At 41.0% G+C, this 24,587-nt stretch overlaps 1 protein-coding gene across 3 annotated transcripts in view; it reads right to left on the bottom strand.

Moving 5' to 3' along the window:
- Positions 1 to 16,853: 16,853 nt before the first annotated feature.
- The window catches only part of LOC139164022 (complement decay-accelerating factor-like), a 31,085-nt gene continuing 23,351 nt past the window's right edge, over positions 16,854 to 24,587 (bottom strand). The window contains exons 8-10 of one of the 3 annotated variants that reach the window (XM_070745588.1): positions 24,070 to 24,135; positions 21,424 to 21,453; positions 16,854 to 18,504 (exon numbers count right to left, since the gene is read on the bottom strand). In XM_070745588.1, coding sequence (XP_070601689.1) covers positions 18,461 to 18,504; positions 21,424 to 21,453; positions 24,070 to 24,135 — 140 coding nt within the window. In that variant the 3' untranslated portion in view covers positions 16,854 to 18,460. Of the gene's footprint in view, positions 18,505 to 21,423; positions 21,454 to 24,069; positions 24,141 to 24,587 lie in introns of those variants that run through there. The other 2 variants (XM_070745587.1, XR_011558558.1) reach the window with 2 other exon arrangements.

The raw sequence follows: 24,587 nt of genomic DNA, 5'->3' as shown, positions 1-24,587 counted from the left end.
AGTATAGTGAAGGAACATAATGTGATATTAAACTATTATCTTTAACTATGGAATTTATCATTTTGTGAAGAACTTTGGAATACAACATAGAGCAGTGATGAAGAACCTTTTTGTGCTCAGGTGCCAAAAGGGCATGTACATGTGCGATAGCGTGCGCATGCGTGCACACATCCATAATACAATGCCTTCTCCCCATGAATGTGCGCAACCCTTCCCCCATGCTGCCCCCACACTAGTGATGGGCTACCAAAAATTTTACTACCACACTGTGGGTGTGGCTTATGCATTTTGTTTCAACATCTTTCAGTGTAAATTGGGTGCTTTGGGATGGAGCTTCATTTTCGCTATCCCACTGCGTTTCCCACCATCCGGGCAGTAGCCCACCCCTGATTATCTACTATATAAAGTGTATGTACACAGACACACGCACAGTTCTTCTAAAATTATACACCTGACCGTACCCGTAGGAGCCCACCACTGCCCCACACATATGTATGTGTGCTTAACTGAAGCCTCCGGACTTCCGGTAGGCCTGTTGGGCCATTTTATGCTCTCCTTAGGCTTCAGGAAAGCCTCCAGAGCCTGTGGATGATGAAAAATGGGCCCAATGGGGCTACCAGAAGTTCCGGTAGGCACATTGGGTCCATTTTTCATCATCTATAAGCTCTGGAGGCTTTCCTGAAGCTCGGGGAGGGTGAAAACGGCCTTTATTGTCCTCCAGGAGGCCAAAAATCAGCTGGCCAGAATGCATATGTGCGCTCAAGCTGACATAGGGCAACACCTCGTGTGCCGTCAGATATGTGCCATAGGTTCACCATCCCGGCATAGAGGATATTGTTGGTATAAATGTAAAAATGTATTTCTTGGTTTGAAGGAATGAGTTCAGGGCATGAGTTTGTTATTTAGTTCTAAATAGTCTGGGCTTTTTTTTTAATGAAAAGATGATGAGTATGCATTGATAGGGTTTAAATCTTATGAACTTCAGGATTGAATTAATTTTTTCTGTTATCTGTAGTTATGTGGATCTCTTGCCATCTCCACCCCCCACCCCCAGACACTATTTGAGTAGAGCCATAGTTGGCCCTAAGCTGATAAAAATTATTGTCCTTTATGCCACAGAAAATATCTAACAACTAATATGGTAGATTGATCTGAAAGCAGGGAAAGCAACAAATGTGATCCTTTTAGAGATATGCAACTTTTACAACAAATTGAACACCATTAGATCAATAAACCATATACAAACATCATTTCTGTCTTGACTGGATTGAAGTTCACATTTTAGTTGTTATCTTGTCCAGTACTAAAGCTGGATATTTATTTAGTAATTCTTTTTTCTCACTAGATACAAAAAAGAGAAATAGAGCTGGGTTTTACCAATCTTCTGAAGACATTAATGGCTCTTTTTTCTAAATCACTATATTATTTATTTATTGATTTCATATAGGTATTGAACAATATGGAGGATAAAATGTATTGGTCTCACAGTGGCTTCATTTAACAAGGTTGGAACTGATCTTTCTAAGGGGATAAATGTATAGTTTCAGTGACTGAGATGAGCTACTACTAAATATAATTAACCATGAGGAACAAAGGGCAGTATAACATAATGTTAACCAAGTTTTTCCAAACACTTTATTGACATCAATGGGCCTTAAAAACAAGGTGATTCTGAGATGGCCCTGAATACTTTTACAAATTCAAGTATCAGAATTGCAGAGTCTAAGTATAATTAATTTGATCAAATAGTTTGCTTTCAATGTATTTACCCAACATGTCCCAGTAAGCAGTAAGTTTTGATTTCTCACTGGACTGGATTCCACAAATTCATGAATTACTGTGAGAAAATTCCAGTGGTGTTACTGAAAGTATGTAATAGTAAAGGAAACAAATATTTTCACTTTCATCACTACCACAAAGTTGGCTCAATAATGAGTTCTTACTAGAGTTGGTTCAGAGCTCAGTTTTCCTTTACCTTCATTTCAGTCCCTTCTAACTTGTTCTTTTGCAAGTACTGAGGTACATAGCAAGCAACTGAGTGGGTTTGACATTGGAGATAACACACTCAAAACTTATTGTTCAACTGGCCTGTTCTTATCTTTATCTGAACAGACACAATTTTTAAAAAAGTTTGCAGTATAAAACTTGCCAGAACTTTCCATACTGCCCTGGTCTAATAGATTTTCCATTCCTAAGGGTTTGTCACTGGTCAATCTCAATGTGAAGATATCTCATCATAGCTGGTCTAAAATCCTCCACTTTAAGACCACCGTCTTTTTTCCCAATAGAAAATAAAGACAGATCCACAAAGCCCAGGCATATTGAGCCAATAACTACAATTTCCTGAATAAAATAAGAGCATCACAACTAAGCCAGTCCCAATACGAATGTTGACATTTCTCAGAACTTATGATTCTGTTGCATAAATATTTTTTCTGGATCACTTATGAAGGTTGGGAACTGATGGCATCATTTTATGGTGATTCTGCTCCTTATGGTGATTCTTTTACCATCAGTTGTCATTGGGTGTAGGAGAAAGAGTTTAGAGCTTTAGTTTTTGCATTATGAGATGACTCAAACCTCAGACATGTCCCTTCCTGTTTGGCATATATATGCGAGGGTCGCCCAGAAAGTAATCCACCATATTTCCCCCCTCAGCCTACAGTAATAGTACAAATGCAAAACTTTAGATATACTATTTGAATTGTCAGGAGTGCGTCTGTAAATTTTGCATTTCTTCAGACAGATAGTGTAGCTGCAGCAGTGTTTTGAAATGGCATCTGTAAGTGATGTACAAGCAGGGTTGGACAGTGTTATCCCATCCACCCTACAGCCCTGACCTAGCTCCCTCAGACTTCCACTTGTTTGGACCATTAAAGGATGCCATTTGCGGAAGATATTTTGAGGGTGATGAAGAGGTGATTTGCACAGTGCAGAAATGGCTTTGTGACCAGAACAAGGAGTGATACCGACAGGCCATACACACCCTTGTGTCTCGCTGGAGGAAGCCCATAGAGCAGGATGGAGATTATGTGGAAAAATTACTGTAATGTTATATTCAATTTCTGTTATTGTCTGCCATGGTACCATGTTGTTTTACATTGGTTGTAAGCTATTGCTTCTCTACAGTGTAGACGAGCTGTGACTAAAGCCGTTCATAAAACAAACAAATAAAAATCCAGCCATATGTGAACAATTCTGTCCAACTCTTTTTATTATCTAATGCGACTTCAAATCTTAATGGGATATTGATATACTCCAGAATGGGAAACAAGATGGTTGTTTTTCCCCAAGGTTTAGTGAGATATTTCCTGAACTTGGAATGTTTGAAACAGCTATGCTAATCTCAAAACATGTTTTATTTAGAATGTTTTGCTTATCTCATGGATTCTAGGCTTTTTAATACGAATAGTGCTGCTATAAAGTGTGTGAATTAGATTAGCTTTTTGCTGCCAAAGTTACAATCTAGTTGGTGTGAGAGAAAACATAAAAATGAAGAAATATCAAAACAAATCGTAATTATGAACTATTTGCTATGTTTGTCAGGTCAAAGGGGACTCTGCTTTGCCCTGTTCTTAAAATCCTGCAAAGTATGTGAAGTTGTGAAATACCTAGGTATGTTAGTTTCCAAAGATATTTACATTTATTTCTTTTGCAGAAAGTAGTTCGACTTAAATGCTATATGGATGTCAAATATATGAATGTAAATGTATTATTAGCAAAAGAGACAGAAAACTAAAAAACGCAACAGTAAATGCATTATTCAAGGAGATTATCATAAGTTTATTCAATAATCCCAACAGTGTTCTGGCAGACTGTTTTCAGAGTGTTGCTATATTCTTATTCAGATCTAAAAGCCATCAACAGAACCACCTTAATAAGCTTGCTCCTTGGTAGCACCATGTAGAGCAGCAGAGTTGGCTTCTGTTATAGCTGATAACAGAAACTGATTACAGTGTGTTTGTGGATATCCCCCTTTCCTACACAATTTCCCTTCCTTTTGATTTTAAGTTTCCCTCCAGGAGTCAGAATTCAATTTCAGATGCCAACTGCTCAGTCCTCACAAGTCTGCGGTTCTTGCAATACTTTTAATTTTGGGGTTAGAAGTTAAGAATTCTAAATCCTGATCAAAGAAACCATCACTTGGAGAATTCATCTCTACCTTTGCATACAAGAGAGATGAAATTTTGCCAGTAGGATAATCAGGTGTCTCTTTGTGACAACAAATCAGGAGTCTAGAAACTAATTTCTATGAAGATTTATTGAAGATTTTGTCAAGGTTCCAGGTAGCATCCAAGCTAAATCAGACTCCAAGTCAAAGTATTCCTCAAAGTTCCAATATATTGCAGGAACCATCCTGGCACCTACACTGGGAAACCTGAATCTGAGTTTTCCACCCAGTTGAAAGTTCACATCCCTTGAGCCCCACCCACAAATTTGTCACATTGCCCACTCAGATTGTGCCAGGGTGGCCAGTGCTCCTTCTGCTTCTGCCCAGGTGAGTGGGCATAGAATGGCCTTGAACCACTGTGGCTGCATCTGGTCCCTCATGAAAATAACCCCTCCCAAGTTCCCATAAACATCAGGCCTTCTATAGATAGTGTGGCAATTCATCACCAACTTCTGCACCAGCTTGGCAGACTTTTAATTAGAGAAGGAGCAATTGCTTCTATGCAGTTTTTCCTTTCCTTTTTTAAATTGCATCTGGAGATTGCAGATGGAAAATTCCTTAACTTCTAATGCATGTATAACATTTGTATGTTATAAGTATACTGTACTACGTGTTTATTTTCTTTTGTCAAGGAGAAAAGAAAACTATGAAATGTGAATATTGTTGTCTATTTAATATCCTCTCTTAATAAAGCATTAGAAACATAGAAGATTGACGGCAGAAAAAGACCCCATGGTCCATCTAGTCTGCCCTTATACTATTTCCTGTATTTTATCTTAGGATGGATATATGTTTATCCCAGGCATGTTTAAATTCACTTACTGTGGATTTACCAACCACGTCTTCTGGAAGTTTGTTCCAAGGATCTACTACTCTTTCAGTAAAATAATATTTTCTCATGTTGCCTTTGATCTTTCCCCCAACTAACCTCAGATTGTGTCCCCTTGTTCTTGTGTTCACTTTCCTATTAAAACATCTGTTTAGAAGTTGTGGTTCTAACAAGTAGTTCCCATAATTATATTCCTGTGGGTCTAATCTGGATGTATAAAGAGCAATTGTGCTGTACTTTGTAAGTTGTATTTTGCTAGTAAGAAAATAGGAGCAGCTCTAAATAAAATAGAGAAGGGAATATAAATATCAGGTTGGGGGAGTAAGCAGCAATGTATCATGCTGTGACTCAATTCACAATAACCCAACAAAAACCACCCTTCAAAAAAACATTTTTTTGAATGTTTCATCCACCTCGTGATTAAAGAGAACTGTGGAATAAGATAAGTGATATCTGATAGGACTGTTGCAAGTTTACAGCACTCATATTCTTTGATCAAAGATTAAGTTTGTTTATGAGAGAAAATCTATTCTTTCAGTTTTGGTTGAAAAGTTTTGGTATGGATGTCGGGTTGTTGTTTTCTTTCAAGTTTGTTTTTCTGTCAACAGTAACCTGTTCAAACATCTATGTTCGGGATCACTGCATTAAAAGAATAAGACTCAAAACCGAAACAAATCTTCCTGAGAATGTTTATTTTGAAGAGATTTAACAAGTCTATGCATCTGAATAAGCATTCAAAGAAGAATGTTCTTTTTGCACCAACTCAGGAAGCTCGAACTGCCCAAGGAGCTGCTGATACAGTTCTACAGAATAATCATTGAGTCTGTCGTCTCCACCTCTATAACTGTCTGGTTTGGTTCTGCAACCCAACAAGACCGACACAGAATTCAGAGGATAATCAGAACTGCAGAAAAAACAATTACTGTCAACCTGCCTTCCATTGAGCATCTGTATACTGCACAAGCAAAATGAGGGCTGTGAAAATATTTACTGACCCCATGCATTTATTTATTTATTGGATTTGTATGCCGCCCCTCTCCGCACCCTGGATATAAACTGTTTCAACTCCTACCCTCAAAATGTCATTACAGAGCACTGCACACCAAGACAGCTAGATACAAAAACATTGTTCTAATCTATATATATATGTTTGGTATTTTTACCTTAGTGTGTTATGGATGTGTATTCAGTCACAGGATATCAAATATGGCTTATGAATTGGCATTTTATTTGTAGCAGCCATCCAGGGTTTTTCCTGAATGACTTTGGGCCTGACTCTCATCTAAACAAATACTGTAATACCCTCAACACTGTCAAAATATTTACTAAGTCTGCACTACTATTACTACTATTTTTTCTCATCATTCCTATCACCCATTTCCTCCCACTTATGACTGTATGTCTTAACTTGTTGCTTGTATCCTAAGATTTTTATTAATATTGATTGTTTCTTCATTGCTTATTTGACCTCTATGACAATCATTAAGTGTTGTACCGCATGATTCTTGACAAATGTATATTTTTCTTTTATGTATACTGAGAGCATATGCACCAAAAACAAATTCCTTGTCTGTCCAATCATACTTGACCAATAAAGAATTCTACTACTTCTACTACTACTAACCACTACTAATTCTACTACTTCTACTACTACTAACTACTGGCTGTTTGCAGTGTTTTTGGGATTTTCAGTTTGGTGAGCTGGAGGGAGCAGAAGCTGGAAATGTGGGAGATTTTAATTGCTTTCCTTTGTTATTCTACTCACTGTTATGCCATTCTTTACTTTTTAATCTTTTATGTTATTGAGGATGAGGAGGGGAGGGATTCATTCCCATCCCTTCTGCTGCAATTGAATATGAGAAATACTGCTCCCACCCAGTACCAGCGAGAGTTATTTTTTGTCTAATTAATAATGCATACTTTGTATAAAATATTTTGATACCAGTTTGTCAAAAAAAAAAATCATATGAAAAAGTTAAAATATAAGTTGTTTCCCTAGTTGCAACAAGAAAGATTTTCCCACTAATTATGATTCAATACTGATTCAAAATGCAGCCACGCAAGCCATAGTAGGGGTACTAAGGTACACCTGTATAACTCCAACTCTCCGCGAGCTGCATTAGCTACCAGTTGACCTATGGACGCAATTCAAGTGTTGGTTGTCACCTTTAAAGCCTGGCTTAGGACCAGATTATCTACGGGATCGCCTGCTACCTCACACTTCCCTATGGCCAATAAGGGCCCACAGAGTTGGCCTTCTCCAGGTCCCATCTGCCAAACAATGTCAGTTGGCGGGGCCACCCCTAATATGGCAGCTTTGACCCTTTGGAACCAACTGCCCCCGTGGATTTGTAATATCTCTACCCTACCGGCTTCCAGAAAGCCATTAAGACCTGGCTTTTCCGGCAGGCCTGGGACCATGAATGATTGAATGTTTGAATGTTATTAATAGGGTTATTGTTTTTTATATTTTACACTTATATTGCAACTTTATATTGTTTATATGTTAGCCGCCCAGAGTCCACTGGAGTTGGGTAGCATACAAATCGTGTTAAATATTAAACATTAAACAAACATTATGAATGAAGATAAGTGGAACATACAAACAGAACTGAGATTGAATATTGTCCAGAAATTGGAAAATCCAGATTTATCCTTAAACCATTCACAAAGAGAGTCCCACGTATTATCCATTTGGCAATGAATCCCCCTGGAGCCAACCATCTTGTGTCTCCACCATGCACTCAAAGCTAATCCTGTGGTTGTGTGTAGGGGTATTGGAATTTCCAAATAGAATAACCTTGGAGGCCTTCTAGTCTCAGTTGTATGTCTCAGCTGTATATCTCAGCCCGTAGTGAGTTAAGTGATGCCATGTCCTCCCTCTTGCAGTGCCTGGTGGGGGTTGGATGGGGGAGCAATGAGTTGAAACTAAATCCTAGCAAGATTCTGGGTTTGGGGTTTGTTGACTGAAGGAGAATTGCCATCTTTTGTCTTGGTTGGGGTGGCACTACCTCAAACAGACCCTGTGTGTAATCTGGGGATTCTACTGGATTCATGACTCCTGCTCATAGAGCAGGTGACAGTCGTGGCCAAGAGGGCCTTCGCACAAGTGCAGGTTGTGGACCAGTTACGCCCTTTCCTGGGCCAGCAATCCCTACTCGGTCACTCATGCCTTAGTTACTTCCTATCTTGACTATTGCAACACGCTCTATATGGTGCTGCCCTTGAAGAGCATCCAGAAGCTCCAGTTGGTGCAAAATGCAGCAGCCCGCACGGTTTTGTGCAGATCCCTTTGTGTGCATGTATCATCTCTCCTTTGGGAGCTGCATTGGTTGCAATTCAAGGTGCTGGTAGTCAGATTTAAAGCCCTTCATTGCTTGGGACCAGGTTATCTAAGTAAACATCTCTTGCCAGACACATCTACCCAACCCATCAGAGCGGGGAAGCAGGGAATGCTGTGGGTCCCACCCCCGAGGGAGATACACACCCAAAAGAAGGGCCTTTGTGTGGCTCCCTCTCTCTAGAATATCATTCTTCTAGAGATTAGAACGGCCTCCACTCTTATTCTCTTCTGGAAAGTGCTGAAGTCCTGGTTCTGCCAGTGGACCAGTGGAAACCCAGAGCAGGATGGAGCCCATTAAATGGCTTGTGTGATCAGCTGTCACTGGGATGGGATGTGGGGGTGATTTTATTACATTGTTTTATTTTTTAATAGTTTTACTGCTTTTAAATATGGCTTTTGTATTCCGTAAGGTGCCTTGAGTCACCATGGGTATGGCAATATAAATTCAATAAATAAATATATACATAGTCCAATCCCCTTCTCAAGCAGGAGACCCTAAACCATATTAGACAAATGGTTATACGATATCTTTTTAAAAATCTCCAGTGATGGAGCACCCACAAGTTTCTAGCGCAAGTTGATCCACTGATTAATTATTATCTCAGGAAATTTATCCTTAGTTCTAGGTTGGTTCTCTCTTCGATTAGTTGCCACCCATTGCTTCTTATTCTGCCTTCAGGTGCTTAGGAGAATAAGTTGACACACTCTTCATTGTGATTGCCCGTTAGATATTGGAACAATGCTATCATGTCACCCAGTGATGGGTTGCCAACATTTTTACTACCACACTATGGGAGTGGCTTATTTTGTGGGTGTGGCATGATGGTCATGTGACTGGCTGGGAGTGGCTTGATGGCCATGTGACCAGGTGGGAGTGGCTTGAAAATCATGTGACCAGGGGGTGGCTTAAAGGTTATGTGACTGGGTGGGAGTGACTTACCAACCAAGGTAAGTTTTCAAATAAGTGCTTGGACTATATTTCAGTTGATTAAGTCACATTATTTGAATAGCCACAAAAAGGACAAATGATAGACAGCATTATTTGTTGAGGAGCACAGTAACATTTTAAGGTTTTGTACTGAACCCACAAGATTCAGTATGATAACAGATTAGGCAAGTAGCTCAATTTTCTTTAATTGCTATAAAAGTTCAGTTCTACATAATGATTAAAATGATTAAAGCGTTTATGGATAAAAACATACTATTTAATTATTTCTTATTTTAAAAGTAAGTAAGGATCATACTAAGGTACTAGAGAAGGAAGGACAATAAAAAACTATTGATTATTCAATAAATAGTGCATAAACTTACTACCCCCACTGCCTCTCCCCCTCAGTGGGGGGAGCAGCCCATTACTGAACTCACCCCTAATTCTTCTTTTTGTTAAACTAAACACCCAATTCCTGCAACCATTCTTCATATAATTTTAGCCTTTTCTCTGCACTCTTTCTATAGGCCCAATCTTTTCAGTCTTGGTATCTGAGGACATTGACACTGTGTCATTGAAAAGAAGAAGTATATCAGAAGTAGATAAGGAAAAAGAATTGGAATCATTCTGCAGACAAGTCAGGGCTGATTGGTTCAGTTTGGGTAGCTGAGAAATAAGGGTAGCTAGTTTGTCTATGTGGGGTCCCCAGGGAAATGTTTGTGGGAATAAGTTTAAATGTTCCAGGTTAACAGTTGATACTAGATGGCCTTTACTTAGGGAAAATCACAAGAAACAAGGATTGGAGCATGAAAATCCAACTCCATTCTCCATATATCCTGTTTTTAGTAGCATAGTAAGTAAAAGCATTTCCAATGAAGGGCTAGATTTTGTCATACGTATATGTTACACCTGTTCCATAGGATAAATCTTCCAAACAAGGGGCGTGCATAAGTGTACCAGTATGCCTTCCGTCCCCTGTCCAATTGTCTCTCCTTATCTCATTTATCTTTTCTTCCTTTCAAATATGTTCACTTATACTTTTATAGCTTTTCTTCTATTCTTTTCTTTACTTATATTATTACATATCTTTCTCTTCAATGTGTATTATGTATTGTACTAAATAAATGAACGAATGAACGAATGAATGAATAAATAAATAAATAAATAATTTCCAGTGTGCTTGCCATGGGGAATATTTGATGGTAGCAAACATGGAATAACTAGAAAAAAACAGGGAAATGGCAAGGCTTGTGTACTCTTCTCTCCTTCCTCCTTTTCATGGTCCATATGCTGGCCCACTAGTTCATCTTCTCAGAATTTCTACTTTTCACTTCAAATGTTAATTTAAGAGATAAGCCATCTTAATGGTTAATTTAAGACAAACCGTCAGCAGACGAGAGATGTTATCACAGGCCTATCAAATAAACAATTATGGAATTATTTTAATTAAAAAATATTAAATTTCAAGAAAAAATAAAATACAAAATAACAAAAAAGGGGCTCAGGTAATTCAAAGGGGCGGGCGGAATTAAAAAATGAAAAAAGTGAAAGCGGGAGAGGGAGAAACAATCTACAGCAGGGGTGTCAAAAGCCAGTGGGCCAGATCCGGAAAACGATGTGATCAGATCCAGACCGCGGGACCATCCTGCTCTACCCAATTCAAAAAGGGAAGATCAGGCCAGCACGGCTTCGGCCTGGTCTACCAATGCGAAGAGGAAACATGCCAGAAATTTGGGGAGTGGCATCAAGCTGGCCATGCCCACTCAGTCAGCCACACCCACCCACCCAGTTGGCCATGCCTCCCACCCTAGGTCAATCACAGCCTTGGTGCAGCGCTCAATGAAATTGAGTTTCACACCCCTGATCTACAGTATATGCAAGTTTAACAACATAAGTAATATTCTTACAATCCTGAATCCAATAAGACAATCATTAAATCAAAAATATTTATCAATCATTAATGAATAATGGTAAAATATTTTCTTTTAAAAATAGTTTAAAAATAAATATAAACAAAATGTTAAAATGACCATAATTTCAATACCTCCATTTAGTCATTTTTCCAAATCAGTTTCTTGTTACTAATTTTTATAGTTGTTTCATCTCTACACATTATATTATTTCACTTATAAGCCTTTAATTTTCATTATCTTTATGCCATTCATTCATTTAGAATATTAAAAACATAGAATGTTTTTCCTAAAGTTTAATTTTTATTGTTAACTAATTTATTGTTTATTGATTGATTTTGTCCAATACACAATGAGGGTTTTAGTGGGTATACACATAGTAAAATACATAATGAAGATTATAGAGGATATACTCATAGTATATCCTCTATAACAGTGATTTTCAACCTTTTTTGATCTGCGGCACATTTTTTACATTTATGAAACCCTGGGGCACATTGAGCGGGGGGGGGGTGTTAAAAAAAGTTTGAACAAAAAAATTCTCTCTCTTCCTCCCCTTCGATTTTTTTCTCCCTCCTTTCTCTCCTGTCCTTCCTCTTTCTTTCTCTCTCTCTCCATCCCTCTTTCTTTCTCTTCCTTCCTTTCTCTCTTTTTTGCTCTCTTTCTCTCTCCCTCCCTCTATGTCTCTCTCTCTCCTTCCCTCCCTCTTTCTCTCTCTCTCTTTCTCTTGTTCTCTTTCTCTCTTGCTTTCTTTCTCTCTTGTTCTCTTTCTCTCTCTCTTGCTTTCTTTCTTTCTCTCATTCTCTTTATTTTTCTTTCTTTCTCTCTATTGCTTTCTCTTGTTCTCTTTCTCTCTCTCTTGCTTTCTTTCTCTCTTGTTCTCTTTCTCTCTCTTGCTTTCTTTCTCTCTTGTTCTATTTTTCTTTCTTTCTCTCTCTTGCTTTCTCTCTTGTTCTCTTTCTCTCTCTCTCGCTCTTTCTCTCTCTTGCTTTCTTTCTCTCTTGTTCTCTTTCTCTCTCTCTTGCTTTCTTTCTTTCTCTCTCTTTTGCTTTCTTTATCTCTGAGCTTCGCGGCACACCTGACCATGTCTCGCGGCACACTAGTGTGCCATGGCACACTGGTTGAAAAACACTGCTCTATAACCTTCATTATACATTATTCATTATACATTATTCATTATACATAGTCTTAGTGTTCCACGTGAATCTTATACAATTTATTATCTTAATAGCATTTCAATGTTTTCAAATTTAACTTCTAAGAATTGTAACAAAATTTTAATTAAAAAATACCATCTCCAAAAAGTTTCCATTTTTTCATCATATAGAATAGTACCCTCTAATGGCCAAGCGAAGTAATTACAGTTTATGTTTTTTAATAGAAGGTAAGGCAGAAGGCCACAGAGCTGCTCCAATTACATTTCTTGTTATAGCTACACCAATCAGAACAGAGCTAAATAAAAACAACAATATTCCAGCAAAAGTCTAAAGTTAGAAAGGAAACATGCAGTCTGAAATACTACAGGTGCAGATTCTTTCTTTATTAAAGATGTTTTACTTTTTAATAAAACAATCTTCTTCATTCCCACCCCAAAGTTTTAATATCCAAAACTTCATCTACTTCTTCCGTAAACTAAATCCAAATCCCAAAACAATTTTTTTTACCCCAAATAAATCTGAAATATTGAAAACCATCAAGGGGGATAACCCAGGGAAGCCTCTCTTTAACTTAAAAAAGTTAAATAATTGGCTAAGAAATGGAGAGGCAAAATCTAGTGTCCACTTGACCTGGCTACTCCGAGCAACAGTTGACCTTGATGAAAACCCTGCCTACCAGTTGGCCACTTACCAAACAATTGGAAAAACACGTTTTGCAACACTCTCGCAAAACATGTGTGTTGATATCTTAGATTCTCCTTGTGTCTGGATAATTTTTCAGGTACCAGGAAGCCACAAAAATAAAGCTACCTCAAAAAAGCTCTTCAATCTGCAGAATTTAAATTGACTGTTAAAATATAAAATGCAGTGTAATTTATACTAAGCAAATATATATTAAGCTGGTCCCTGGCATCTCTGGGGAAGGCAGGACAGTAAACCCAGGAGTTGTAGAGATATGGACCATGGGTTTCAGCTCAACAGAGCAACTACAGCTAAAACAACTGGATGGGCAGTTGGCTGAGCTTGAGCAGAGTCACAGCTGCAATAAGTTAGAATAATTTACTTAGAATAACTTTATTGTCATTTTGAATGTACACTAATCATCATAATTAATAAATTAAAATGAAATTTTGTTGCATATAGCTCTCAAAGGGTAGCTCTTAAAGTTAGCCTCTGGACAAAGAGCGAGAGCAGCTGCCAGCAGGAAGAGATGGCCGACCACTCGAGGCTGACCAGCAGTTGTGGCGGGGCTGGGTAACACAGCCCACTGCCGGCAGAGCAAGGTTTTGCTGGGTGACCGCGGCGCATGCTCACCTGTCGTGCCGATCACCCGTCATGATCACCCATTGCGATCACCCGTCGTGCCCCGTGCATAGTACTGGGCATGATGGAGCCAGAGGGTGGGGCGGTGAGCTGCATATAAAGACAGGCTCAATGCTCCCCACCCTCTCTTCCATTGGCTCATCAGCACGCTCACAGGCATGCTGATGAGCAAATTCCGGGGCCACACGTGGGCCCAAACTTCACCTCATTCACCTCAGGTTCACCATGATGACCGGGAGCATGCCACATGTCTGGAGAGGTTTGGAGAAGGGCGAGGGCTGGATGGGCTCCCCTATGGGCGGTGGTGAGGTTTCTTCTTTGGTGGCTTTTAGAGGTGCATGCTAGCTGGGAGAATGCCACTGGTGTGGTGGTAAAGCTCCACGGCCCACAGAGGGCCAGACAATACTTCCCGATCCAGTGCTGGTCCTAACAACCATGCTCCAGGTATCGTGGGAACCTGCATGGTTTCCCCAGGTCCATTTGAGGTCACCAGGTGAGCAGGGAAATAGGCCAGTGACTGTGCTCCGGGTATCATAGGAATTGGCGAAGCCCGCTCGCAATGGGATGGGGGGAGGCCCACTCCTGTTTCCACCAGAGACACCTAATGGGAATGGAGAGGGGGGGAAGCAACATGTCCCTCTCTCTGCCCATGGGTCCCTTTGGGTGTGAATGGGCCAAGGGGTTGGACAGTGAGGAGCCAGTCCACAATCTTGGGGGGCTGGTGACTTTAGGCTCAGACCAGAAAGAAGGGGGGAGGTGGTGATTCTAAGGTGTCCCCCCACCCCACCAAAGGCCACGTGGGTGATGAGCTGATCCCTGCAAGGCTGCGGTGTCTGGAAAAATCGTTCTAATTAATTCATTTAATCTCAATCAATTCCAGTATACTAACTTAAATAGGTTAAATCGTGTTGAGCAAATGGCATGGCGATTAACTTAGATGGGATTATTGTGTTTAAGTAACCCTTTAAACACAATAATCCTGTCTAAGTTAATCACCATGCCATTTGCTCAACACGATTTAGCCTATTTAAGTTAGTACAGGGGAACTGATTGAGATTACATGAATTAATTAGAACAATTTCCTTTATTCAAATTATTATAATGGAATTGATTGCACTTAATATGAATTAATTGAAACAATTTAATTCTTTAAGTTAGTACATGTGAATGGATGAGCTTACAAGGACTTGATTAAAAAGCGCTACTTTATTTTATTTAGTTTACTTGCATTGATGGAGCTCACAATGAAATAATAAAATGATTTATTTATTTTTTAAAATAATCTTTATTAAGTTTCTACATATAAAAAACAGTCAAAATAATAAAATGACTTACCATTTATTTCAGTTAGTATACTTAAATTGATTGAGCTCAAAATGATTTAATCAAAACAATTTCATTTATTTATGTTAATATACCTGAATTGATTAAGCTTAAAATGAATTGATTAATACGATTTAATTCATTGAAGTGATTGAGTTTAAATGTACTGATCAGAATGATCTAATTTATGTAATTTAGTATGCTTGAATGGATTGAGCTTAAAATGAATTAATGTAAAATTATGATGATTTAAGCGAGGGGATAGCACAGGTGTTGGGGCCCCTCCAACTCCATGGGCATGTAGAGCAGCCCCTCGAGGCACTTTGTTTTACACACACAAATTGGGAGAATTAAGGCTCCAGAACGCAGGTTAACCATCTGGTGTAGGCCAATATGGGTGGCTATTTAAGAGGCACTGGATGGAGTGAGGCATATAAATATGAATTCAATAAACTGGCATAAAATTCAATAGAATCCAATGAACTGGCATATCAATCCAATAAACCTAAACCCAAGAAACTTAAACTTATAATGAGAGCTATAATGGGATATACAGTGAACCCTCGAGTTTCGCGTCCTCGAGCATCGCGAAAGGGCTATTTCGCTAGTTTTCAACCCGGAAGTAAACTCCACCATCTGCGCATGCGTGCCCTTCCACACATGCGTAGATGGTGGAGTTTCCCCGCCGGGCAGAGGCTTCCCTGGGTCGCGCGAGCTTGGGGCAGCCTAGCTCCGCTTCCCAGCTGGGAAGCGGAGCCGGCAACAGCGTGGGCGGGCGGGCGGCGCGCGCGAGCTTGGGGCAGCCTAGCTCCGCTTCCCAGCTGGGAAGCGGAGCCGGCAACAGCGTGGGCGGGCGGGCGGCGCGCGCGAGCTTGGGGCAGCCTAGCTCCGCTTCCCAGCTGGGAAGCAGAGCCGGCAACAGCGTGGGCGGGCAGGCGGCACGCGCGAGCTTTGGGGCAGCCTAGCTCCGCTTCCCAGCTGGGAAGCGGAGCCGGCAACAGCGTGGGCGGGCGGGCGGCGCGCGAGCTTTGGGCAGCCTAGCTCCGCTTCCCAGCTGGGAAGCGGAGCTAGGGTGTCCCCAAGCGCGCGCGCGCCCCAGGCGCGAGCAACGGGGTGGGCAGGCAAAGGGCGGGCGGCAGTGGAAGTAAAAACACCATCTGCGCACGCGCAGATGGTGTTTTTACTTCCGCACCGCTACTTCGCGAAAAATCGATCATCGCTTGGGGTCCTGGAACGGAACCCTCGCGATGATCGAGGGTTCACTGTACATCTAAATTGTAGAGGGATTAAGAGTCCATAATTTGAGAGGGATAACGACATACCTCTGATATTATCATAAGGGGGAACTGACCACATGACAAGGGCTATCATTGCTCCATCTGGTAGCAAGGCCAACAGCTCACTGGTAGCAAACAATCTTTATAGGTAGCTATTTGGGAGGGCTGTCTGATTTGGGCCCTGCCTTTTGGCCAAATTTGGCAAGGGCAATGGGTGATATGGCCAGGGTGGCCCAGTGGTCAAAATGCATTACGGCAGACTACTGCAGCTAACAACACTGAAATAATTTGCAGTAATATAAGTGGTGAGGGAATGGCAACGAGTTCAGTGGAATAAGAAAGCAGCTAGGCGAAAAGAAATATAGAAACATAGAAATATAGAAGATTGATGGCAGAAAAAGACCTCATGGCATAGTTCCCTCTAAGCTGAGCAGTGAGCAATCGCTCACTTAAAAATCATCATCAACTCAGAGTTTTCCAAACCTGCCCAGAAGCCGAGAGGAAAAGAGTGAGAGGGAAGGAGAGAGAGAGGAAGAGAGGAAGAGAGGAAGAGAGAGAAACAGATAGAAAAAAGAGAGGAAGGAAAAGAAAAAGAAAAAGAATGGGAATAAGGAAGAGAGAAAGAAAATCAAAATCTAGTTTGAAACTAGCTCAACTATTTAAGTGGCATTTTGATATTGATAGAGTTGCCCTATTATGAGCTCACTGTTATAGACACACAGTACAGTATTTTATTTTGAAATTCTCTGAGGCAAAACAGGGTGGGTTTTTTGTTTGTTTGTTTGTTTGTTTGTTTATTTATTATTTCTGTGCCCCCTAGTCCCGAAGGGACTGCCGCTCAGACACTATACTTTTCCGCCCATCCCCCCAAAAAATTAGAGGGAACACTGCCTCATGGTCCATCTAGTCTGCCCTTATACTATTTCCTGTATTTTATTTTAGGATGGATATGTTTATCCCAGGCATGTTTAAATTCAGTTACTGTGGGTTTACCACATCTGCTGGAAGTCTGTTCCAAGCATCTACTACTCTTTCAGTAAAATAATATTTTCTCACGTTGCTCCTGCTCTTTCCCTCAACTAGTCTCAGATTGTGCCCCCTACAGGCGACATGCCAGGTGGAGCCTTCCCACATGACTTGGGCATGGCTAAGAGCAAGGAAGGTCAAGGCCAAGGCCAAATTCATGGCCAGAGTCAAGGCCAAGGGCCTCACCCCTTCACTCAGCAGGCAGCTTCACCCATAGTTGCCCAGGAATGTTGAACATGATTTCCGCCCCATTTTTTCACCTCTACAGGTCCTGATTTAATAAATAAAGTGACCCATTAAATCCTAGCTCTTTGGTCCATTGTTTACTCCGGCATCCACTGCAATGAAAAGGTAAAGTCAACCTTCCTCCAGTTCTAAGGGCACACAGGACTGGGAGGCAACAGGAACAATGCCAGTTGGCCACTTTACTTGTGAGGTAAGGGATTATATCCGTGTTAAGGGTTTAAGCTTGCCCATGGGGAAGGATGTTTCTGGGAGAATATGTCTGGTTGCCTTGCTTTATATTCCTTTTTCCTGTGTTTCTTGCCTTCAAACTCATTTGTGGACCTTGGACCTTGATGCCTAGACCTTGTGCCTTGGCTTGTGGGTTACTCCTAGTCTTGGATTCTTGCCTTGCTGTATGTAGTTGTTCTAGCTGCCGCCTAAACTCAGTAATTTAACCTGCTCTTCTCAGAGCCTCCTGTGGAACCAGAAGAGAGTTTGAATTTTGATGATTCTAAAACTGCTGGGGACAGAATAATTGGGCATGGGCAGCTCAATAAAGACATTTAAACCATTGTGTTGTATGCATTATGTGAGCGGCACAGCACAAGTATAACAGCATAATGCACCATCCCTGCAGTAGAAACATGGTAGGTCCCTCAGATTCTTAGTGGACATTCTCAGATTCTTAGTGGACATGTTAAGAGCTACATACAAAAGGAGTAGTCTTCTAGATCATATGTTGATTGTTTCATAAATTAACTGGCTTTTACAATACCCAAACTGCAGAACTATGAGTATTACTAAAGCTTTGAACTCAAATCTTCCCTGAGTTCCTATTATTTTCATTTCTCAAGTGGGAATTTGTTGAAAGGTTAGGTAGTTTCATTGCAGACATTCAAAGGACTCAGATCAGTCTTTTTTCTTTTAAAGCCACATCTTTTTTTGAAACTACATGATAAGTATCAGAAGAGGCAGGATAAGTGTTAGTTTTTCTGTAAAAGAGGACACAAAAATTAAATTCATATTTACATATGCCATTTAAATAAGTTTCTAAAATCATTTCTTTTAGTTTTGTTAATAAATAAGCAAAATTGACACAACACATACAGGTATTACAATCTGTAAGACAAATGAAAATGCATCTTCGTTAGTAAAATCCAACATTGGAAACCAAAGCATTTTAGATTAATAGCTGCAGAATATTTGACACAAAAATGAACTGTTCTATAAGTATCACAGCAGATGTATTGTAGAAAAAAAGTAGCATAATGAATATGTTTAGACAATTGCTCTTGAATCACAAATCAGCATCTCTTTATACCCATGGGGAAGCTATATAGTGTCACTCAGTGGTGGGTTCCTCCCAGTTCAACCGGTAGCGGCAGGAGGCTCCACTCATCCACCCAGGACACTTTTGCACATGTGAAGAAGCTTCTGCACATGTGAAGGAACATTACGTGTGTGAGTAAGCGAATCAGTGATAAAGAGTTTTAGAACCCACTACTGGTGTCAATGCTGAAATCTCACAAGTCAAAGTCTTCAGATGAAAGACTAAACTTTGTCTACATCTAGCACTGAAGTTATCTCAGATATATGGCAGTGATTAGAAGGATGGGGAGGGGGTTATAATACTTAGAAAATTCTTGGCATATTAATACTTCTTATGAAATACTGTATATGTCTTCAAAAGTATATACATAGAGCAGTGATGGCGAACGTAAGGCACAGGTACCACAGGTGGCACGCGGAGCCATATCTGCTGGCATATAAGACATTTCCCTAGCTCAGCTCCAATGTGCATGTGTGTACCAACCAGCTGATTTTTGGTTCACACAGAGGTTCTGGGAGGGTGTTTTTAGCTTCCAGAGAGCCTCCAGGGGGATGGGAGAGGGCATTTTTACCTTCCCCCAGTCCCAGGGAAGCCTTTGGAGCCTGGGAACAGTGAAATGTGAGCATAGTGGGCCCACCAGAAGTTGGGAAACAGGTTGTTTCCAGCCTTTGGGGGGGCCTCCAGGGGTTGATAGCATGCACCCACCCTTTTTTGGCACCCTAGGAAAAAAAGGTTCACCATCACTGACCTTGAATATCTATGCTATTTCAAGAACTACAATTTGGAACTATCACACATCTCTTACAAAATGGAGTTCATTTCTATTAATCATTCAATAAAGTACAGTGGTACCTCTACTTATGAACTTAATTTGTTCCATGACCAGGTTCGTAAGTAGATAAGTGCGTAAGTAGAAGCAATTTTCCCCAAAGGAATCTATGTAACAGCAAACAATGCGTGCAAACCCATTAAGAAAATCCAAACTTTAAGGCTTAAAAAAAAAGCGGCAGGCGGACAGAGTGAAGGCTAACGGAGTGGAGACAGACAGCGAGGAGAAGGGAGGAACGGAGGTCCTAACGAAGACTAACACTGCCCCAAATCACTCCCAAAATCACCCCTCCAGCCACTTCCTATGATGTCCCAAATCGCTCCCAAAATCACCCCTCCAAAAGCTTCCTATGCCACACCAAATTGTTCCCAAAATCACCCCTCCAGATGCTTCCTATGCCGCCCTAAATCGCTCCCAAAATCACCCCTCCAAAAGCTTCTTATGCCACCCCAATCACTCCCCAAATCACCCCTCCAGACGCTTCCTATGCCATCCCAAATTGCCTCCAAATCACCCCTCCAAAAACTTCCTATGCCACCCCAAATCGCTCCCAAAATTACCCTTCCAGATGCTTCCTATGTCACCCCAAATCACCTCCAAAATCACTCCTCCAAAAGCTTCCTATGCCACCCCAAATCACTCCCCAAAATCTCCTTTGAAAGGAGAGGTGATTTTGGAACACTTTGGAAGTGATTTCGGGTGGCATAGGAAGCATCTGGAGGGGTCATTTTGGAGGTGATTTGGGGTGGCATAGGAAGCATCTGAAGGGGTGATTTTGGAAGCAATTTGGGGTGACAAAGGAAACTTCTGGAGGGGTGATTTTGGGAGCAATTTGGGGTGACATAGGAAGCATCTGGAGGGGTGATTTTGGGAGCACTTTGGGGTGGCATAGGAAGCTTTTGGAGAGGTAATTTTGGAGGCGATTTGGGACATCATAGGAAGCGTCTGGAGGGGTAATTTTGGAAGCGGTAGGCTAGGGGGTTTTTGACAGAAGGATGGGGTGGCTGTGTGGAGTGGAGGAAGCAGGGGGCTAAAAGGGAAAGTAGCAGGCAAATGGGGCGGCTGCGGAGAGCTCCTCCAACAAGTGCCATTTTGGCCGCTGCTCGCAGCAGCAGCCAAGAGAAAAGTGAGGGTTCATAAGCAGTGTTCCCTCTAATATTTTTTGGGGGTGGGCAGAAAAGTATAGTGTCTGAGCGGCAGTCCCTTCGGGACTGGGCGGCACAGAAATATTAAATAAACAAACAAACAAACAAATAAACAAACAAACAAACAAAAACCCCACCCTGTTTTGCCTCAGAGAATTTCAAAATAAAATACTGTACTGTGTGTCTATAACAGTGAGCTCATAATAGGGCAACTCTATCAATATCAAAATGCCACTTAAATAGTTGAGCTAGTTTCAAACTAGATTTTGATTTTCTTTCTCTCTTCCTTACTCCCATTCTTTTTCTTTCTCTTTTCCTTCCTCTCTTTTTTCTATCTGTTTCTCTCTCTTCCTCTCTCTCTCCTTCCCTCTCACTCTTTCCCTCTCGGCTTCTGGGCAGGTTTGAAAAACTCTGAGTTGATGATGATTTTTAAGTGAGCGATTGCTCACTGCTCAGCTTAGAGGGAACTATGTTCATAAGTAGAAAATGGTTTTTGAGTAGAGGCAAAAAAATCTTGAACATGGTTCGTATATCGAAAAGTTTGTAGGTAGAGGCGTTCATAAGTAGAGGTACCACTGTATCAGTATTTCAGCCTGCGAATACTTACCAATTGTAATTCCAATGGATTTGCCAGAACCTAGAAGTGCAAAGAACCAAAAGAAAAATGAGCTAAAATATTAATATATATATAATTTTTGAGAAAATTATGAAAAAAAGAAGTTAAAGAGAAATAAAGCATTTCTCTAGTAAGGATCACTGAATGTGTTTTACACTATTTTAGAAAGCACAGTATAGTATACATGATGGGTGAACCCAACGAAGTTCGGATTCGGCGAACTCACCCGAACTTTTCCGTGAAATTCGGGTGAGTTCGCCAAACCAGAACCCAAACCCAAACTTTTGCTTGCAGCAAGTTGCTGCGGTGTCCTTTTCTGTAAAAATAAACAAGGAGGTGGGGAATTCCCCACCTACTTTTGCTTCCTTTTATTTTTACTGAAAAGGATGCCGCAGCGATGCTGCAAGCAAAAGGAGGTGGGAAATCCCAAAAAGGGATTCTTGGGGGTGGGGCTTTGACGTCACGGAGACTCCTTCCTCCCCATTTTGGCCGGCCAGGAAGTAGTCTCTGTGACGTCAAAGCCCTGCCCCCGGAATCCCATAGTGGGATTTCCCACCTCCTTTTGCTTGCAGTGCCGCAAGCAAAAAGGAGGTGGGAAATCCCACGATGGGATTCCCCACTCTCCTCCTGGGTGGTGGCGTTTCGCGGTGTTCGGCCGAACCCGAATCCGAACCCGAACTTTACCTGAACTTTTAAAAAAGTTAGGGTTTGGGTTCAGCATGCCAAACACTAGTTATTCCTTTTCAGGCAAGCAAAAGTATGCAAAGCACAAAAAAGGAAGAAACATTAAGCAAAATGAAATAGAAAAATGAAATATGAGATATAGCAAAAATGATTATGATTATTATTTTGCCAATTACTCTTATTTTCCTATTATTGAAAACTAATAATTTCTATTAAAATATGAGACCCTTTAAGCATTTCTTTTGTTTTCTATTTTAAGGACTTCTGAATTTCTATAATTTCATTTTATTTTTTCTTTCAATCCATTAATTAATCTGTTGTGGTTGGCTTCAGGCCAGCACCTATGGCTGCTGATTTGGACTCAGATGAGGTGGAGCTGTCTGATCACAGAAGACCCGTTTGGCTGAAGGAGGAATCAGACAGTGAACCAGAAGGAAAAAGGGATGAGGAAAGGATTGGAGACGAAGAGAGGGAAATGGAGCCGGTCAGATCTCCAGCCAGAGTTTCATCTGAATCAGACGGGGAGGACTTAATGAACAATCCTATTCAGGTTAGGAGAATGCTGGGATGCCAAGATCAGCTGCGCAAACACAGAAACTGATTCTAGGTCACAGGTGCTAGGAATTAATTATGTTGCCACAGCCTTGAAAAAGGGGAGGTTTGCAGATGACGGTGTGGGAGTTTGTCGTTCAGTTTTTGGAGAAAGACTTTGATGAATTAATTGTGGTTTCATGTTTGCTGTGGATATCTTTGGACGTTCTGACATTCAAGCCATGAGTTAATTTTGCTGACGTAAGCCAGAACAGTTTCTGTGCTGACTTGAGTGACTAACTCTGACCTGTTCGACTCATAAACTAACATTACTCCGGCAGATACCGAGGGTTGCAATTTTCTGTACATAAAGAGAACCTCTTTGCTTCCTTTTTACAAGCCTCTCTCTCTCTGTGTTTTTGGTTAATTACTTCGTTTCTGGGTGGCCCACGGCCAGGCAGAACATTTTCTTCCTATATTCTCTTTGAATTCTGATTCCCATTCCCTCTCTAAAAAAATTAAACCACATCAAAGTATTTATTTTATTTTATTACTGGTTACTCTTGCATTTATTTAAAATTATATTACAACCCATGGTTGTAAGCCATTCTGTAGCTTTTCTACAAGAAGAAAAGTATGGAGAGCTGTTAGAAAATGCAGAAAATGTGTCTTTCCTCCAAGGTGTTGTGGTTGGCTCATAGCCAAGCCCTTTGGCAACAGATTTTAAGCCTGATGACCTGGGACCATCTGGGCACTGTCAGCCTGTGTGGCTGTTGGAGGAGTCTGACACCGAGCCGGAAGACAAGGAAGAGTCTGGATGTGAGGAGCCTACAGAGGCTGTAGAACCCCCAACTGGGGATTCACAGCCCCCAACTGGGGCTTTGCCAGGGTCTGAGGGGGAGGAAGAGCAGATAAGGAGAAAGATGTGGGGGTGGCAGGATCAGTTAAGAAAGTTCAGAAAGAGGAAGTGAGCTCAGCTGTGCATAGTCTGTATTCCCTGAGAGTATATAAGGGGGAGGAGTTGAAGGGTACTCTTTGCAAGAAGCCAATGTTCATGCCTCTGGAGGAGAAGAGCCTGTGAAGAGTGTTCTTGCCTAACAAACCTGGATACAGTACTGGACATTCATAGGGTTAATAATATTGTGAGTAGACTTTTGGCTGAGAAGCAAGTGTATGTGTCTTTATCTTATCAATTTGGCCTCATACCTGGATTTTGGCAGGGGAAAAGCTATTGTTTTGGTTTGCGTTTGTGCAATTCAACCAACATCTCATAAAAAGACTTCTTCTGTTTGAAACCTGTGTGTTTGAATTTTAATTTGGGGCTAATTACCGGCTGGCTGCCATGCAAGACAGAACACAAGGTAAATCATCTGACCCCGGAAATAGGACTGTGATTAGCAGTCCACTCATGTGATGACTCACCTTCAGTCTTATCTTCTTCTGGGGGGTTAGGGTGAAGAGCAAATGGGGGTTTGGTAGTAGTCATGGCTGCACTTAGTCAAAAAGAGATAGGAAAATGTTTATGTAGTTTTCTCCCGATTCAGGATGCCCAAATTTAAAGTTGACATCTTTAATATTCAGCTGTAATGTCATTAAAGGTTTAAGAAAAATTAAATACTTACTCTTAACACAGTGCGGAACAGGAGGATTCCATTTACTATTAGCATCACATTCAACATACCGTATATACTCGAGTATAAGTCGCGTTTTTTAGCCCAAAAAATGGGCTGAAAACCCTGACCTCGACTTATACTCGGGTGACTGACAAGTCACCACAAGAGGGCGCAAGCGGGAGCCTGGCTGGCATTGCTGGCTTGGGTGGGTTAGCCTCTTCCCGGCTAAAATAGCTTGCGCGCAAGTGGAAAAAAGCTGGTGAGGTGGGGGGGATGGATTCTTGCTTCTGTATTCTCGCCACCCCCACCTCACCGCAAGCAAAGGAG

Source organism: Erythrolamprus reginae, chromosome 3, assembly GCF_031021105.1.
Source record: "Erythrolamprus reginae isolate rEryReg1 chromosome 3, rEryReg1.hap1, whole genome shotgun sequence".
NCBI lineage: Eukaryota > Metazoa > Chordata > Lepidosauria > Squamata > Dipsadidae > Erythrolamprus > Erythrolamprus reginae.
Note: the sequence above shows the minus strand (reverse complement) of the source record. Positions and strands in the feature narration are given on the sequence as shown.